This window comes from Mus caroli, unplaced genomic scaffold (genome assembly GCF_978045245.1).
Source record: "Mus caroli unplaced genomic scaffold, Mus_caroli_1 scaffold_19, whole genome shotgun sequence".
Lineage (NCBI taxonomy): Eukaryota > Metazoa > Chordata > Mammalia > Rodentia > Muridae > Mus > Mus caroli.
This window is the reverse complement of record NW_028227274.1, coordinates 9146947-9165841: the sequence shown is the minus strand read 5'-3', so window position 1 is coordinate 9165841 and position 18895 is coordinate 9146947. Positions and strand designations below refer to the sequence as shown.

The window sequence follows — 18895 nt, the reverse complement described above, 5'->3', positions numbered from 1 at the left end:
CAGGAGGAAGGTGGGAGGCTGCACAAACATTTCCAGGAAGGAGCAGAGGCAGAGGCACCCGCGTGGCTGTCAGACCAAACGGATTTTCAAGTAAGGACTGGTTTGAAAACTTTAAGACATGTTTTTCTTGGCAAAAGGCACTGTTCACAGGCACAATGAGGCCAGCTGTCTTAACTCCTGGCAGACAGGATTCCTCCCAAGTTCTAGAACCTTCTGGAGGTACAGACATGCAGGACTGGGTGAGATTATTCCCGACAAGGGACACCTCCCTTTTCTCGGGCAAGATTAAGTCTCACAGAAAAAAGCAATCAGAGACGAGACAGAGAAGCGGGCAGAGGGGGCCACTCGAAGATCTGATGGAGAAGGGCAAAGGAGGCCCAGAGAGATGGCTCAGAACGTAAGGCCACTCGCTGCCACACCTGACTGTCCCCAGAGCCCACATGGTAGAAGGAGAGAACCAGATTCTGTACAGGCACACCATCTCTCTCTCTCTCTCTCTCTCTCTCTCTCTCTCTCTCTCTCTCTCTCACACACACACACACACACACTCATTCAATAAATAAATGTAAAAATTTTTAAAGAAAAATGAGATGCAGCCAGTGACAGAGAAAGAGAAAAGGTGTAAGATGTAAGTCACAGTGAAGTGCTACAGGGCATTAGGCAGACATTACAGCTAACAGCCATGGGGGCTGCACACTTCCCTCCTGCCAGTTCCAAGAAGCATGTCACTGTTGGTACCGTGCCAGGAAACAACAAATGTTTTGAAAGAAAAGAGGGACTATTGGGATAGCTAGCTTTGTTCAAGATGTGTAATGAAAACAAATGATCGAGGAAAATTAAAGTGAGAGTAGAAGGAATGGAGAGATGCAGACACACAGGATAAAGTAACAGTTCTCTAAGCAGGTAAATGCGGAAACCTTGGTGCAGTACGTTTGGAGAACGTGCAAATGAAATACTCATGGTAGGTAGAAATGAAGTCACAATAGACTCTGTCTCAAACAAGGCAGAGATGAGGGCAGACACATGAAGTTGTCCTCTGACCTCCACGTTTGTGCTATGGCACATGAGGGCCTGTATGCATGCGCATGAGCAAACACACAGAAAACGGGAAAGGAAGGAGGGAGAAAAAGAAGAAGGGGGAAGGGAGAGGAGAGAAGAGAAGGAAAAATAATGCATGAGGAGGGACTTACCAAACCCATTCCTGGCCATCTTCTTGCTGCATATTCCAAGCTGGAACACCTGAAAGGCCTCTGGGACAACACAGGGAAGGGGGTTAGCCAAGAGTTCTGAGCGCTCCCAGCTTGAACAGCTTTCAGCGGTAGCCTGCACCCTACTCTCATAGCAAGAAAACAGGTTCCTTTCTTGGAGAGCCTGTTTTGGCCTGCAGAATTGAGAATTCTAGACACAAGAACCATTGTGGCTTAGCGGGGATATTCTAAGTGTGGATAGAGGTGGGTCATTGGTACACACTCATTTCACAACAACTGTTCTGGAGTCTGGACCCTATGGCTGCCACTCCTTAGAGTCTTTTCTGGGATTTTTAGTTCTAGAAGGTGCAGGGCTAACCTTTCCCTCTGCCTTGGCTTAGTGCTAACCTCTGCTTCTGTGATTCAGATAAGTTGCTGATTCAACTGCTCTCTTTCTCCCAGGAAACGCTTGGCTTCTTAGAATGTGTGTCACAGTTATGAAAGGCTGGGGTGTTAGAAGAGGCAACGAGATGATGCTTTGTGGATGATAAGTGTTTACCCGGAAGACCTGGGCGCAGGCTACCCGCGCTGGGGATGGCTTGCTTCTGTGCACAGACACAGGATGAGCACACTGTTGTTAGCATAGTCTCTTATTTGGGCAGATGGGGTGACTTTGGCACTATACCTCTCTTGTGAGAAGCCTAGAAATTAAATGTTTTTTTATGGGTTCCAACAGGCCACAGGACATAGTGTTTTCCACATCATACTTGTTGTTTATGGCTAAATGCAGAGGACTAAGTAGGCATCAACAGCTGGACTGGGAGGCATAGATTCCTGCTGCTCTGAGATATTTGTTGTTTCTGCAGGTCATCACAGCTGGCTTGTCGATGTTGCTGTTTGATATGGCCCTGACCAAAGCAACTGTGGGATGGTAAGTTCTCTATATAGAGAGAAAACACAATCCATCAGGAGAACAAGTTTGCTCAGATGAAGCAGGGGAATGTGCTGGGTAGATGTGTCCATCCTCAGTAAATTTCCACACTGGTGATGCCTTCCCTGTTTTATTTAGTCATTGGTTGGTTGGTTGTTGCTATACTAGGACTTAATGGTTCATGTGTCCTAGGCAAGCACTCTTGCATACTACACCTCCTGCCTCAGACACTGGACTGGCAGGCATAAGCAAGCATGCCCACTTCTTTATCTTTTAACAGTTATCAGTGTGTGAATTTACATGTAAGAGAGCACTCCCATCACTCTTACACAACTCATACAATATACAGTGTTATGCACAATGTCATATGATTATACAGCATGTTCTTACACATTCTGTATAAACTCTAACCAATACCCAGGTCACCTGCCACCAGAATAACTTATAGCCACTCACATCTCCAGTGGTGTGGCCAGCATTGGTGCCTGGGGTTCATTCCTGTGGCTGATCCCCTGGGGTACTGTCCATGTTATAGAAACACATGTTACATTTGAACAACAGTAGTTAGTTCCTATGGGCTAAGTGTGAGGGGCAGCCCTGTCTGCCCAGTGAAGTCCGTGATGGTGAGTCCAAGGGGGTGAACTAACATCCTGTGTGCTTTGGGATAGAGGGACTTCCTTCAGTAGCTGGATATTTCCCACAGACCTAGTATGTGTCAGGAGCTGTCCTTGAGTGTCCTTCCTACTTCTAAGGTGTCCACAGATAGTCATTCCCCTGACTGAAGGTAAGCCCTTGTCTAAGTCATCCCAGACAGACAGAGTGCGCAGCTTTTGTTCAAAGCACTCAGAACAATGAACCCATGTCCTCTCTGGGAGCGACATTTCCTGTCTGGAGAAGAATAGCAGAAGGTAGATTTTAAAAAAGGAGAAGGAGAAGGAGAAGGAGAAGGAGAAGGAGAAGGAGAAGGAGAAGGAGAAGGAGAAGGAGAAGGAGAAGGAGAAGGAGAAGGAGAAGGAGAAGGAGAAAGAACAAATGCTCCTCCACCTTCCTTCTCCTCTTCTTTTTTTTTTTTGTTTATTTTATTTTACTTTCATTTATTTATAAGTTGTTGTTATTGTTGTTGTTGTTGTTTGAGACAGGGCCTCACTATATATCTCTGGCTGTCCTGGAACTATTGAGTATGCCATACTGGCCTCAAACTCACAGCGATCCACCTGCTTCTGCCTCCCAGTGCTGGGGTCAAAGGCACACACCACTATCTCTAGTTTACTCTTCTTTTTAATGACTGTTTAGAGGACCGGAGAGATGGCTCAGTCTGTAAAGTACTTAAGGAGTACAATTCTGAGTTCAGTTCTTAAAACCAAAGCTAAGAAAGCCAGTGGAGTGGTGTGGTCATTTTAGTCCTGGGAAGGTGGAAACAGATGAATCCTGGGGCTTGCTGGCCAGACCAGCTAGCACACTGAGCAAACTTCAGCTCAGTGAGAGGTACTTCAGAAACGTCTTAGTCAGTGTTCTGCTGTTGTGAAGAGACACCATGACCACAGAAACTCTTATAAAGGAAAACATTTCATTGGGGCTGGCTTATAATTTCAGATATTTGTCTGTCATCAGCATGGCGGGGAACATGGCAGCAGGCAAGCAGACATGGTGCTGGAGAAGTAGCCAAGAGTTCCATATCCAAAGACAGCAGGAAGAGAGTCTCTGGGCTTGGAATGTGCTGTTTGAACCCTTAAAACCCACCCCTAGTGCCACAATAAGGCCATTACCTCCTAGTCCTTTCAAATAGTGCCATTCCCTGGTGATCAGGGATTCAAATCTATGAGCCTATGAAAGCTGATCTCATTCAGACTACCACAGAAAACAAGGCAGATGGCATTCTGAGGAACTTTGACACCCAGGGTTGTCCTCTGGCCTCTAGATGCATGTGCACAGAAGTGCATGCACATATGCATGCACACACACATGCACACACACATACACATGCACACACATAAAATCTACTCATCTGCAGAGTGATAACTATGTCTGACATTTTTGCATTAATACATCTTACTTGCACAATCCTCCTAGCTAATTGTTTTAAAAATTAAAACACAGAGGTTCTGAGACATTTAAGTGCTTTCCCCCCTCCAGCATTGTAAAGCTGTGGGGGATTGTACCAGAGTTTAAATGTTTCTCTTCCTACCGTAGAGATGTGTTACTCTGCCTTGTGTTACTGTAAAGGAGCCTGGAGAAGGTCCACTCACAGACAGAGAGGTGTGCTTTGGCTCCGTTTCAGACATGTCCTTGCCTTTGGGCCTGAATGAGGCAGAATATCATGGCAGAGAGCATATGATGGAGTAAGAAACTGACTCCATGGTACAGCCTGTAAGCAAAGAATAAGAGAGGGCCAGAGCCTCATCTCCAGCAGCCCAATTTACCCAGCCAAACCCTACCTCATAAAGATTCTAGCCCTTCCCAGCAGTGCCACAGATGGAGTTTTTAACACATGGGCCACTTATTTAAACCATCCCATCTATCAACTGTAAAGAGCCTGGTGATGGTCAGACAGCAGAGGGAGCATTTCCTGGGATGAGACAGCACTAATTCCTGGTTAGGATCTGACATGACAAACTCAAAATGTCCATGGATTGTGTGTAGGATAAAAACTTCATTATTGTAGCTATTTCAACTGTGTTTTATTTATTCTTTCACAATTTCATTCCTGGGTATGATGGATCTAGATCATATCTACCCTCAACTCGCATCATCTACTCGCTTTGGAGTCCCCCACATGCTTCCTGCTCTCTGTCCCCTACCCTCGGCTTGTAATCTACTGAGTTAAATTAGTGCCATCTGCTGGAGTGTTGGTTTGGTTGGCCCAGTCTTGTTGGCTCTGCATAGCTGAGTTAGTCTGTGTGTCCAGAAGAGAGCATTCTATAGCACTCCTCCCACCCTCTGCCCTCCTGTTCTATCCACCCCTTCATCCATGATGTTCTCTGAGCTGTGTAGGGAAAGTTAGATTTTAATACGTTAGCTATCATGCTGTTGAAGCCATGTTGATGTCCTTGTGCTGTGCCACCGCTGGGGGCCATGTTAATGTGCGTGTTCTGCATTACCATCTAGGGCCACGGTGATGTCTATGGTCTGGGCTGCCTCCAAGGACATTGCCTGGGTCCTTAGGCCTAATGAAGCTGGGGACCAGGTTCGTGGTCCGTGCTGTCACCGGAAGCCATGTGGAAGGACAATGTCCGTGCTTCCACTGGCTATAAAGAACAAGGAATCTACTTTTGCAGTGATATTGATGATTGCAGAAACTGAGAAAGAGAGGCATTGGAGGCCTCTGAGACAACCCACCAATCCACCCCCAAAAAGTAGCAGCCTAAACGGAGGCTATTAAAGAGAACTCTTAATAAGTGTGATAAAGAATGTAAAAGGCAGCTCTTCACAATTGCTGGCTTCTGGTGAGGGTGTGGGAGGGGAGGGACTCAGTTCTATTCAAGGGGCAGGCCACTGAGAGTTCGACCGTGCTCCAAGGAGGATGTAGATAACACAAATTGCACTTATTTTTTTTAATTTTAGTTTTAATTTTTTTGTTTTCTTTTGGGAGGGAGGTCAAAAGGGTGAGGTGATCATGGAAGGACAGGGTAATGAGTGTGAGGGAATGCATGATGTGAAATTCCCAAAGAACCAAGGCAGGTGGATTGCTGCAAGTTTGAGGCCAGCTTGGTTCACATAGTGGGTTCCAGGACAACCAGAGAGCTACACAGTGAGACTCTGTCTCAGGATAAAACAACACAAGAGATTATACTGAGGGCTGTATGCAACCTGTGGGGAAACTGTCAACGCAGTATGAGATATTATCTACTTCTCAAGGGAAAATGGAGTCAGAAAGCCTTTGTGGGAGCATAGGCTAGTCGTCTTGGGGAAATCAAGTGGATGTGAAGAGTAGAAGGGAGAGAGGGTAGCAGTGCTTGGTAGGCAAGCCTTGGAACTGTCACCGGCTGGCAGGATGCCAGACCCATCGCTGGTGGGAGGGGCTTGCTCAGGGTGTCAGATAGGAGAGCACTAGGCCTTTCTTACCCAGGGAAGGCAGGGCTAGAGGTGCCGACAGTGAGATCAAGGATTCAGAATGGGCTCTAAGCCACCCAGCTAACCCCTACCCCATACTTGCTCTCTCGGTCCTGAGACAGAATGATAGGTGATGCCCTAAAACTGTCCAAAGAGGACACACACATGCTTTTTGTATGTAGTATGCATGGATGCATGTCTGTATTTGTGTGTGTGTGTGTGCGCGCGCCTGCCCATATGAATGTATATGTCCCAGCATTTATGTGGTGGTCAGAAACAAGTTCGGGAGTTGGCTCTCTCCTTCAACAGTGTGAGTACCAGGGACTGAACTAAGTTTGTCAAGCTTAGAAGCAGACACTTTTACCATTTAATCATCTCACCAGCCCTAAACGTCTGTGTCCTGTTCTGAAGCACTTAAGTGATTTCCCCCTGAATCTTATAGATCTGAGATCATACTAGAATTCAAGCCCAGGCCTCAGTGTGTCCAAACCTTGCACAACTAACAAGTCCAGCAAAGACTGTCAGCAGCACAGGTCAGTGTGCAAGGTCAAAGCTCACAAAGGAGACAGGGAAACTAGCTGAAGTTTTTCTCTTCCCACCTTCATGGTGCTAGGTTCAATTCTTGACAGTATTTTTCTTTTTTACATACACACTTTCGTATTTTGTATAGAATTTTAAAATGAACCAAGGAAACCCAGGTGTTGAGCGGAGCATGGGAAATCCAAGCCAGGCGGCTCTCTGAGGTGAGGACGTATTAAGGCAGACTAGTAAAGAGGTTGCTGTCTGGAAGGGACTCTGTCTCCAGGCTGCTTCACATCCTATGGAATCAAGGCTATGCCCTGAAGAAAATGGAGAGTGGGCATTTGGATCCGAATAGAGGAGGCAGCACGTGTGCCTATTGAAAAAAAAAAAAAACCCTTGGCTTTGGTTTTTTAGAACTTTTGAGGTTAGGGATATTTTTCAGCATCAAAGAATTTTCCAACCACAAAGTGAGGAACCAGAGGGTGTGTCGAGCTATAATTCCAATTTCTGTCTCTTACCGCGGTGGTTGGTCCATGAAGAGCTCAAGTACCACCTGATGGCCAGGGCAGCTCTCCCCGGTTTCAGATAGGAGTGGTTGGTCTTTGTCTCCTGGTAATTTAAACTAATCAGACGACACAAAAAGCAAGGGTTGCAGGCCTTAAGGTTTTGTTTTTGTTTTGTGTTTGTTTGTTTGTTTTGTTTTATGTTTTAGTTCTACTGCCTTTTCCTGTACAGTTGTTGTTTCTTATGTTTTGGTTGAATTTTAAATTTTAAATTAGTCACTAGCATTTAGAAATTAGTGGTTTCCTTCTACAAATCTAGATTTCCATACTCCTTTGAAAATGATGACCAACTGTGAGTTTGTGTTGGGTCTGTGACTACACATGGCAGCAGCTGCTGGGGTGAATAGACACTGCCCTCCGATCTCCCATGATCGTGGTCAGGGCCATTCCTGACTTGGCTTGCCTGCCTTCCCAGAAGGGTAGCATCTTAACTGAGCAAAGTAGGTCATCTAGAGTAGGATGTCTGGGCTGGCAAGACAGCTGAGTGGGTAAAGGTGCCTGCCTCTAAACCCAACCATCTGAGCACAGACACTTACACATGTGCCATAGCACACATGCACTCACACTCACAGGTGTGCCCCAGCACACAGAAACTCACACTCACAGGTGTGCCCCAGCACACATGCATACACACTCACACATGTGCCCCAGCACACAGATACTCACACATGTGCCCCAGCACACAGGCACACACACTCACACATGTTCCCCAGCATACGGGCACTCACACTCACAGGTGTGCCACAGCACACAGATACTCACACTCACAGGTGTGCCCCAGCACACAAGGCACACACACTCACAGGTGTGCTACAGCACACAGGCACACACACTCACAGGTGTGCCACAGCACACAGACACTCACCCATGTGCCACAGCACACAGATATTCACACTCACACATGTGCCCCAGCACACAGGCACTCGCACTCACACATGTGCCCCAGCACACAGGCACTCACACTCACACATGTGCCCCAGCACAGAGGCACTCACACTCACACATGTGCCCCAGCACAGAGGCACTCGCACTCACACATGTGCCCCAGCACACAGACACTCACACTCACAGGTGTGCCCCAGCACACACTCACACTCACAGGTGTGCCCCAGCACACAGGCACACACACTCACACATGTGCCCCACCACACAGGCACTCACACTCACACATGTGCCCCACCACACAGGCACTCACACTCACAGGTGTGCCACAGCACACAGGCACACACACTCACAGGTGTGCCACAGCACACAGACACTCACCCATGTGCCCCAGCACACAGACACTCACACTCACAGGTGTGCCCCAGCACACAGACACTCACAGGTGTGCCCCAGCACACAGACACTCACACTCACAGGTGTGCCCCAGCACACAGGCACTCACACTCACAGGTGTGCCACAGCACACAGGCACACACACTCACAGGTGTGCCACAGCACACAGGCACACACACTCACAGGTGTGCCACAGCACACAGACACTCACCCATGTGCCCCAGCACACAGACACTCACACTCACACATGTGCCCCAGCACACAGACACTCACACTCACAGGTGTGCCCCAGCACACAGACACTCACACTCACAGGTGTGCCCCAGCACACAGGCACACACACTCACACATGTGCCCCACCACACAGGCACTCACACTCACACATGTGCCCCACCACACAGGCACTCACACTCACAGGTGTGCCACAGCACACAGGCACACACACTCACAGGTGTGCCACAGCACACAGACACTCACCCATGTGCCCCAGCACACAGACACTCACACTCACAGGTGTGCCCCAGCACACAGACACTCACACTCACAGGTGTGCCCCAGCACACAGACACTCACACTCACAGGTGTGCCCCAGCACAGAGGCACTCGCACTCACACATGTGCCCCAGCACACAGGCACTCACACTCACACATGTGCCCCAGCACACATGCACTGACAACTCTTCCATGGAAGGAAAATCACTAGTTCAAGGTTCTGAGAAGAGAGTGGAGAGAATGTTATGTGAAGAAGATCCTCAGAAATTTGTTCAGCTCAGCTCATGTCCTGGCAGCCTCTCCCTGGGTGTGGCTTTGAAAGTGGCTCTATGATAGACTGATGTATAAGTGTATCCCTCCCCTGCTCCCAGCTCCCTCACTGGTAGGAATAGAGCATCATGGGCTTGCTGATGATTCAGCCTTCCAAGGACCATACCTAAGAGTAGCTGTCAACCTTCATACCTGATGTGTTAGCATTAACATGCTTAACTAAAGGCAACTGTGTCATGTAGCCATTTGTTTTGGTTTTAATGATCAAAAGTATATTTTGAGCTCATTAATTATTTAGATTTTTATATAATTCATTTTTTAAATTAACACAGGTTTATAGTTTATGCTGATTCACGCTATTAAAAAACTTTAGCAGAGGAGATTCAGCACATGCAAGGGAACTCACCTGCGAGCAGTCTCCCTGCTGAGAATTATTTGTGGTACCAGAGTTTCAGTCCCCTTTGGGATGATACAAGTCTAAGGCTGTGGGGAATGACCACAGTGCATATACTACCTTCTGAGGATTCCATTGACAACTCTCTACCTTTGCTCATTGTTCACTGGGTCCGCCATTCATCATAGGTGGCCAACCATGACAGTCATTCAGATTTGATCACCAAGGATATTTAAAAAACAATTGTAAAGAGCTGGGTGTGTGGTTATGCGCGTGCGTGTGCATGTGCATGTACACACACACACACACACACACACACACACTCCAGTCCTGAGGAGGCTGAGGCAGGAGGATTGTAAGTTTGAGACCAGCCTGTGATACTTAGAAAATAAAGAACAAACAACAGCAACAACAAAACCCCAACAATAAAAAACAAATAACAAAACAAAACAAAAAAGTGTTTTTAGTTATCTTTGAGTCAAGATATCTTATCCTGATTTTAGGGGCCCTTCTTGGAGACTGCTCAAGTCTTGGCAGACAGAAAATGAATTTAGGAGCCAAGGGACAATATCCTAATAGTCTTTAAGTCCCTTGAGGACTACAGAGAACGAAACGTGTCGGTTTCCCATTTGAATTATACGCTGGGCATTTCATTTTAGAAGATGTTACTCAGGACTCGAGATAGAGCTCAGTGGGTAGAGTGCTTGCCCGCCTGCTTAAGGTCAAAACCCTGGGGTCCACCTCAGAACCACATCAAACTGGATGTGGTGTGTTCTTGTTTACATGACAAGTTTAAATACATTAAGACCTTTTGTCAGATTGTGAGCTTCATTCTGCAAAGGAGTGAGACATTGGGGAACTACATTCTAGTGAGGTAGGGAGGTAGGGAGTAAAAAACAAGAAGTTGGAATACACATACACACACACACGTGTGCTGGGTCTGCATCTAAGGGAAAATACAGTCTGTTGAGTTCAGTGGGAACTAACCAGGCAGCCACAATAACAGATGTAAGGTAAGACAAGCTCTTTGGCCCCCACAGGGGAAGAAAGAGACACTGAAATAACTCTGGAAGAGATGCCTGGAGTGGGTGTTTGTGGCCATGTGTGCTCTGCAGCCTGAGGTTTATGCCTCCATCTGGTGAAGTGTGTTCATTTCAGGAATGATAGGGATTACAAGGTTTGCAAACAGCTCAGTCAAGCTCTGGCTTAAATAGTTGTAATACTATTAAGACTCCAGACCCCAAGTGAGATCTCCCTGCTGCCTGAAAAGCAACATCAAAGTTCGCCTCTTGGCTCCTCCAGGTTCATTTCTCACCATTCACTAAGCTCCATGGCTTTCAGGAAGTCTCTCTGCCAAAGGGATGAATGCAAGGTTATTATAGCAGGCACTGTTCCGGCTGCAGGAGAGCAACTGGCCTAAGGCCAGCACAGCCCTGGTCCATTCCTGTGTTTCAGGATTAGTGAAAAGTGTTCACAATGAAATTGTCCCACAGCAGAGCTCTGTGCTGCCTGGCTCACGGGTGGCTATATCTGGGTGCTTGCCCAGGGATGTGAGGAAACATGGGTGACCTTGATCAGATGCTGGGAAGAACAGCAGAGCTACTTCAGATAAAGGAATGGCACATTCAAGGAGAGCTTGTGGAGGCAAAGAATGACTTCCCTCCCCCTCATTCTTTACTAAAGAGAACAGGTGGTAGAAACCCCTCAGCTCCTGGGGTCCCACACTAGACAAAAGCCAAACAAGCTCCCCATCTTCCCAAACAGGCATTTCTAGGTTGGTCTTTTGAAACTTGGATCATGACAGTGTCTCACTCAAGCAGTCCTATGGCATTGATTGCAACCTTCCATAGTGTACATGGTCCCTAGGTCACTAATTCCAGCAACATCCCTGCTGCAAGTTAAATAAAGTGAGTGATTTCTTTTCCTTCAGGCAGAGGGTGAGTAGCCAGCCCACTGCTACTGAGGCAGACATTGTTTCTCTAGAAGCTCATCTGGTTAGGGAATAGTCATGTATTTGTGGGGACTCCACTATAGGCCAAGCACAGGTGGCTTCAGATATGTTATATGTAAGCCTCATACACACTGGGGCTTGTGGTCACTTCCAGGGAAGGAAACAAAGGCTGCATAGATCTGAACCCCTGACAGATTTTAAGTTTATTTCGTTCACATGCTCATACTTAGTTCATTCTTGGACTAAAGAACAGAGTGGTACAAACCACCTGTATGTCAGCATTTCTATATAGGTTTTTACTGGGAAGGTGAGACGGGTGTTTCATCTATTCAGCATCTCAGATGCATTAGAAATACCAATTAGAGATACCAATGTTGAGTATGTGTGCTGAGTTTGCATAAGAGAACTGGGGTATTAGGTGGGTGGACAGAGGAAGGGAAGAGAGAGTCTAACCAAAGGGTGGCTATTACTTCTGAAAAAACTTTCACTGACAGGGATCTATCATCATAATCCCTAGCAGCGATCCAGCCCAGTCCCCAGAAACACAACAGGCACAAGACTGCCTACCAAGAAGTTTAAAACAGAGAATGGAAAGGCCTCTGGGTGTATTATATTTTAGAAACGTTAAAGTATCTAATATCTTCTCCCCGGCTGCAGTTCTCACATCTTAATCTTCAAATCGCCCACCACATTCCTTTCTGTGTTAGTGGGAAATGTATGACTCCCATCTCTGTGCTCACCTTTAAATGCTCTGTTAGTCAATTAGAAGCCGCACCCTTCTTAATTAAAAGGTTGTGTCTATATAATTTCATATTCCACAATTCCCTTTAGCCAGAAGCCCCCAAGGGGTCATGGGACATTCTTCCATGCTTTTTCCTTCAGAGTGTTAACCTGGTCAGGATATGTGGGATACCCGCCCTTCCCTAAGGAGCCCACACCCCTCACTTCCCGCCCTGATGGTTTCCCTTTAGTGATGTGATGGCTTCTGGTCTATTCCTTGACCCAGGCTTGCCTGGGCTGGTTGTGGTGGGGCGCCTCACTCTTCTATGTTGTTTATAGGTGCCAGCCTGCAGGGTGAGGAAAGTTGACCATATGCTACTGTTTGCAGCTTCCTGCTTGGTGGACTTGGCGAGGCCCTGCTGGTTTTCTCAGAGCGGAGGAGTTCTTCATGAAGATGGACAAGGAAAGGCAGCCTGCAGCTTGCTGCTGGAGGACACAGCACCTGGCCTCCCTCTTGAAAGCTATAAAAAGACCACATTACAGTGAGACCATGCTGAGGTTTCCAGCTGGGCAAAGCTGTGAGCTGCACATGCCCCAGCCAAGCTGAACACGTGGATGGCTGATGATTGCAACAGCCCACTTTCTTATTATTAGGGGGACTTCCCAGGGACCTCTGCAGAGAATGGGTCAGTCTTATATGCTGAACCATCTCCTCTCTGCTGCACCCAGTTCTGCGGGATCAAGAAGCAGAGGATCTTAATGGGATGGCTATGTCCTACCAGTTACTGCTTTGGAATTGATGTCACAGTCCATGGAATCTTGTTGCATTTTGGGGAGTTGTTTTGTGTCTTTACATCTTGGAGTCTCTTATACCCTTTGATTTTTCTGTTTACCCTGGAGCCCATGCCTTCCCACACAAAACAAGACATGTATGTTTATGACATGTGGGACAGGGCAGGTGTGGGGTTGATCAGGGGCGCTGGACCAAGTGGAACCCCAGCCAAGATCCTTAGCCTGGAGTGAGCGGCAGCCTTTGTGGTTATGCTGATGTAGTTCCAGCCTCTAATTTTCTCTTGTTCTTTTGAGTTTGTCAGGATGTGTTGAATCTGTAGACCATTGAACATGGGTAGATTAAGCTGGTAACTAATCGATTACCTGAAGTCTTTGAAGTATTCTGTAGTTCAGGTGGGCCTTAAATACCACACCTTCTGCCTTAGCCTCCTGAGTGCTGAGATCGCAGGCACTAGCTATATTATGCTTAGCAGGTGTTCCCTAAAGTCTTTACTATGTGTGATTCCTTCATAGCGCAGAAGAAATCTCAAGTCACTGAGCACTGGATTTTATCTCTTACACCAGATTATAAAAATTAAAGTCCCATAGCTCTAGAGAATAAACCACTATATAAAATATTCACTTGAGTCTGAAGCCAGCAAGGCTTAAGAAAATAATGCTAGATTGTCTTCTCATTGGTTTCACAGAACTTGGCTGTTGTCCAAGTCTTCGGTGGTTTTGGTCGTACTGAGCTTACTTGGTTAGCCTTCCAGTGTAGGAGACCCATGCCATTGACCCACAGAGACCCTCTGGGCTATGAGGATTGCCTTGTTGCAGGCTCAGATCCAGGATGAATGAGAGCAACTCATTGTTGCTACATTTTTTTCCCAACTTGTTGGCAAACAGAATGAAACAGGAGGATAGGTTTATGTATATAGAATGTGAGGACCTTTAATTCCTGTCCTTTCCTGATCTCTACTCATCATTTAAGGTGAAAACGTTCCAAGACTTGATGCCTGTGTACTTTTCGATTTGCTGTCTTAGAATATTTTTACATTTATTTATTCTATTATTTTATGTGTATTGTATACCACATGTGTGCCTGGTACCTGTGAAGGTCAGAAGAGGCCATCAGATCTACAGAAACTGGAGTTACAGATAATGTGCTGCCACGTGGCTGCTGTGAATTGAACTCATGCTCTGCAAAAGTGATCTTAACTGCTGAGCTAACTCGACTCTCCGGCCCTGTAATTTGCTTTATAAAAATATTTCTATTTAAATTGTCTGTATGTTTATAAGCATGTGCATAATGAGTGCAGGTGCCCCAGGGAGGCCAGAGGAGAACATTGGATCCCCTGGAGTTGGAATTACAGGAAGTTATGAGCTGCCCAGTGTGGTTCTGGGAGACAAACTCAGGTCCTCTACTGGAGCATTGCATGGTCTTAACTACGCGCGTCTCTCCAGCTGAGCGCTCACTGTTGTTCTTCATCTAGTATAGCAAACCAGTAAGTAGATAGGAATGTCCTATAGATTAAATAGAGACTCTGAGCTTAGAATTTTCCTCTTTTTAAATACCCACAAAACTTTCTACTGCTCCCCTTCCCCTGACCCCCCTTTTGCAAAAGTGGTATCTGTCCAGATGTTATCCTGTGCCTGTCCTAAATGTCATTTAAGCAATGGAGAGTCCTCAGGTGGAGAGAACCACACAGCTACTAAGCCCAGCACCATCTCTAGCAGATGAACCTTTACCGAGAAGCTTCAGACACTTTGGTTGTAAAGATGTCTAGCAGCTAGTGCTTTGTTTTTCAACCACATTGAGTTCCATTGTTCCTGAGTCTCTCTCGGGTGTTTTTGTTGTGTGCTGAGAAGGTAAGATGATGGGACCAGTTGCTCCTTCAGTGCACGGAACTGTGTCCTCAGCTTCCATCTGTGTTCAGAGCTTCTTTCTTTAAGGTGTGGCCACCATCTTTCATCCCCCTTCCTCATGCTCAGCTCTGAAAGTTCAGTAAACCCAGGGATGCATGAAGGCCTCTCATTACTGAGCTCTGAGCTCTGCTGTGAGTACCTGGGCCCAGGCTTCCAAGGTATCCACAGACCTCATGCTGTCATGCCTACTCAATTCTGAGTTCTTACCAACTCCAAATGTTTGTTTGTTTGTTTGTTTGTTTGTTTGTTTGAGGCAGGGTCTCTATTATGTAGCCCTGGCTGTCCTACTGGATATGTAAGCCAGGCTAGCCTTGAACTATCCTGCCTTTGCCTCCCAGTACTGAACTTAAAAGGCATCCTACCATGCCTGGCTCCAGCTCCATTTCAAAACCAGGGTGAAGTGTTGTTGTTGTTCCTTGCACAAATGAAGAGCATGCCTTCTTTCAAGGGAGGTAAAGTGTGAGTTAAGACTACATACCATCGCTATAAAGTTCAACCATTTCTTTTCTTGGTAATTTGTCTCTGCCCTTTTCAACCCCAACAGGGGAGAACTGCGAAAATGGTTGGTTGTGTCCCTGACAGTTCTTAGAGTTGTTGTTGCTTTGCATTTTGATTTTTAACAGTGTTTCCTCTTGTAGCCCAGGGTGGCTCCTAAGTCAAGCCTATCTGCTTGCCTCAAACCCCAAATGATCATGACTTAAGCTCAGGCGTAGGCCCCTTCCCCCACTTTCAGGCCTCTTGGCTCACACCAGTGAAGCCCACAGTGCCTTCTAGACATGGGATGTTCTATTCCTGTTGGCCACACATAGCAATGAAGAAGTCAATAACTGTTGGCCAGATTTGGATTTGCTCTAAATACTAATTTATCCTTTAAAAAAGTGACATCCTATAAAAAGATTTAATGTGTAAATAAGTCTGGGCATGGTGATGCCCACTTTAAGCACTCAGGAGGTGCAGGCAGGTGTATCTCTGTGACTTTGAGGCCAGCCTCGTCACCAGAGTTCCAGGCGATCTAGGGCTACACAGTAAGACCCTGTGTCCAAAACAAAGTGAGTGACTTGACTTGTAAACATTTTATACTGAATATATGTTAATATACTAAGTTAATTATCAAATATGAATATAAACATTTTTAATCTTTTTCTTTTTTAAGACCTATATTTCTTTTTAATGATTTATTTATTTTATGTATGTGGGCACACTGTAGCTATCTTCACCAAAAGAGGGCATCCGATCCCATTACAGATGGATGTTAGCCACCATGTGGTTGCTAAGAATTGAACTCAAGACCTCTGTAAGAGCAGTCAATGCTCTTAACTCTGAGCCATCTCTCCAGCCTGAATATATATATATTTTTACCTTTTAAAATGTTGACATAGGACACTCAGTTTGCAGACATGGGGCACATTTTATTGTGATTGGTCATCTTGAATTTAGGGCTGTGGTTGACTGCAGCTGATGACCATTAATGCTTATTGTATTCCACTGAGTCCTTCTCTAGGCTCCAGACATTTTGTGCTGTGGGAGACATTTTTGCCATTTTCCAAGAGGATAAGAGAGATCTGTAATGTCCAGGGCAGCTGCTGTGTTAGCTGGCTCAAATAGCATGTCTGACACCACAGCTTACAAAGAGACAAGGTGGACTGAGCTTACAGCTTTAGCCTATTGTGTGTGTGTGTGGGGGGGGTGTACTTTTGAACATCTGGGCAGCCAGAGGCAGGTGAGGGGGGGCAGACAGACATGGGGGGAGAGTTGCTATGACGACAAGCAGCTTTGGGAAACGGGGATGAGGCCTACGAAGCTTGCAGGCAGAATTGCTGTCCCCTCCCCCACTGGCTCAGCATAAGGAGTGGACAAGTGCTCCAGACCAGGTGCAGACTCTCGTCTGGCTGCAGCAGGCTCCGGCTACTCCTTGAGTTGTCATTCTGGTGGAGGAGATGTGAGCAGCCTGGGAATGAGTGGGTTATAACGCATAGATGCCTGAGTAAATGCAGACGGGTGGTATCCCTTCCTCCCAGTAGCCCGTCCATCACTACAGCTTGCCATAGGCCTGTTGCTCACCTATACAGCATCTCACCTGCTCTTCCCAAGAGGCCTCTGAGTGGGCATCATCCTTAGAGTCATTATTTGGAGGACAGAGATTCAGAGGAGGTAAGATCCCTGAGGTCCAGCTTGCAGGAAAGGGTGTGAGGACTTGGAGGTGGGCTTTGAGCACACAGCCTCCACCCATGGTGGTCTGTCATCTCCAGGAGAGGAGTGTGCCTCCAGGAGGTCGGGTGATAACTTGGGACTAGGGCTGGAAGAGTGCGGCAGGGCTGGCTGCTGTGCGTGCGTGTCTGTCTGTCCATCCATCTGTCTGTCTGAACATGTGTCTACCAGGCTTCAGGGCAGATGTGTTACAGTATGCTTTTCTCAGCACTGACAAGATTTCATACCCCAGACCGGACAGGAAGTCTCCACAAGGTCAGCCGCTACTAGGCCAAGATTCCAGAGTCACTCATAAAAGCAGTCAGCCAGGAGAACTTCCTATACTCCTGGCTGTTCCTCAGCCTCTGTGCTTCCCTATTCTAAACAAGCCAGGAATCCAGTTGCTGACTCCCAACTCCAGCAGCCTGAGGGGTATCTGCAGGCCTCTGAACTGGGCAGCACACCGTGGGGAGTTCCAAGTCCTTGTAGAAACACCCCAGGGAGGGAAGACACCCATGATCCTCCCCCTCAGTGAACTGGGGGCTCTGTGCCCTTGCTGGGAGTTGGTTTCACTCTGGTAGTCTGACCAGCAACGGACAACCCTGGGTAAGATAGTTTGGCACACGTGTCCCTGTAGTTCAATCTGGGCTCAGCCAGGAGAGGCCTGAAGGATACCCCACCCCTGTCCTTGGCAGCTGTGGGCAGAAGTTCATTTAAACAATTGCCTGAGCCAGAAGGAACCTTTGAGTCATTTCTTTCCTGCTCTCTGAGAAGGGCTGGCGAAGGCCTCTATGCCCATTTGTCTTCAAGCTGGAGACTCTGAGACTCAGGGAGAGACAGAAAAGCCCTTAGAAGTTTCAGAGACCTAATCCAGACACCATCCACCTGGGTGGGTTGAGAGTTAAGTGATGGTCCTGTGTCATTAAAAAGGCTCCAAGTGGGAGCTAGCAGCTGGCTGCTATCTGAAACTCCCTCACTTTGTGAGGGCTTTTGAGCCACAGTCTTTCATTCAACAGACTCCTACTGATACCGGTTTTTGTGGCTTTCTAGAAGGGCTAACCTGTTCTCCCTGACTCTGGCTGGGGCTGGCTGTTCTTTACTGTAAAGTTGTCCGTGAGACAGCATCTCCTTCCTAGCAGACAGCTCTTGTGGTTTTCTGTGTGACGGATCTGTATGGCAGCAGATGTGAGGCAAGCCAATGCTCGCTTTCCTCAGAGAGGCCGCACCTACAAGGAGACACGGACTGAGCTTAACCCTGTGCCCTGAAGTGTTTCCATTTCAAGTGTACAATTCAATTTAGTAGTTTTCAATTTCAGACCATCACAGCCAGTGTCCCCATCTAATTATATAACTTTTTTATCCTGAGAAGAATTCTAACATGCATTGTCCCCCCGACCCCCCAGCCCTGTGTAAATACACTTAGTCTGAGGCTGTGCCTGAGCAGGGTTGTAGAACATGTGGTCTGGGGTGTTGCAGCTTTCCTTCCTTTCTCTGTATAGGTAGGAGGGGAGGGAGGGAGGGAGGGAGGGGAGAGTCACTCCCGTGCCTGGGTTGTGGAACCCATGGGATGGCCCCTGTACTGAGTAGGTAAGCTTTGAATAGGCAGTGTCAAGTGAGTGTGCTCTGAATTCTTCCAGACCCAGGTGGCCAGGT

The 18895-nt window shown here is 47.0% G+C and overlaps 1 protein-coding gene across 7 annotated transcripts in view; it reads left to right on the top strand.

Moving 5' to 3' along the window:
* The window catches only part of Slc35d4 (solute carrier family 35 member D4), a 139853-nt gene extending 123735 nt beyond the window's left edge, over positions 1-16118 (top strand). For 3 of the 7 annotated variants that reach the window (XM_085833709.1, XM_085833708.1, XM_085833711.1), the window contains one exon: positions 12747-16118. In XM_085833709.1, the coding sequence (XP_085689835.1) occupies positions 12747-12965 (219 nt within the window). In that variant the 3' untranslated portion in view covers positions 12966-16118. Of the gene's footprint in view, positions 1-2053; positions 2119-12697 lie in introns of all 7 variants that reach the window. The other 4 variants (XM_085833712.1, XM_021150584.3, XM_085833713.1 and 1 more) reach the window with 2 other exon arrangements.
* The last annotated feature ends 2777 nt before the right edge of the window (positions 16119-18895 follow it).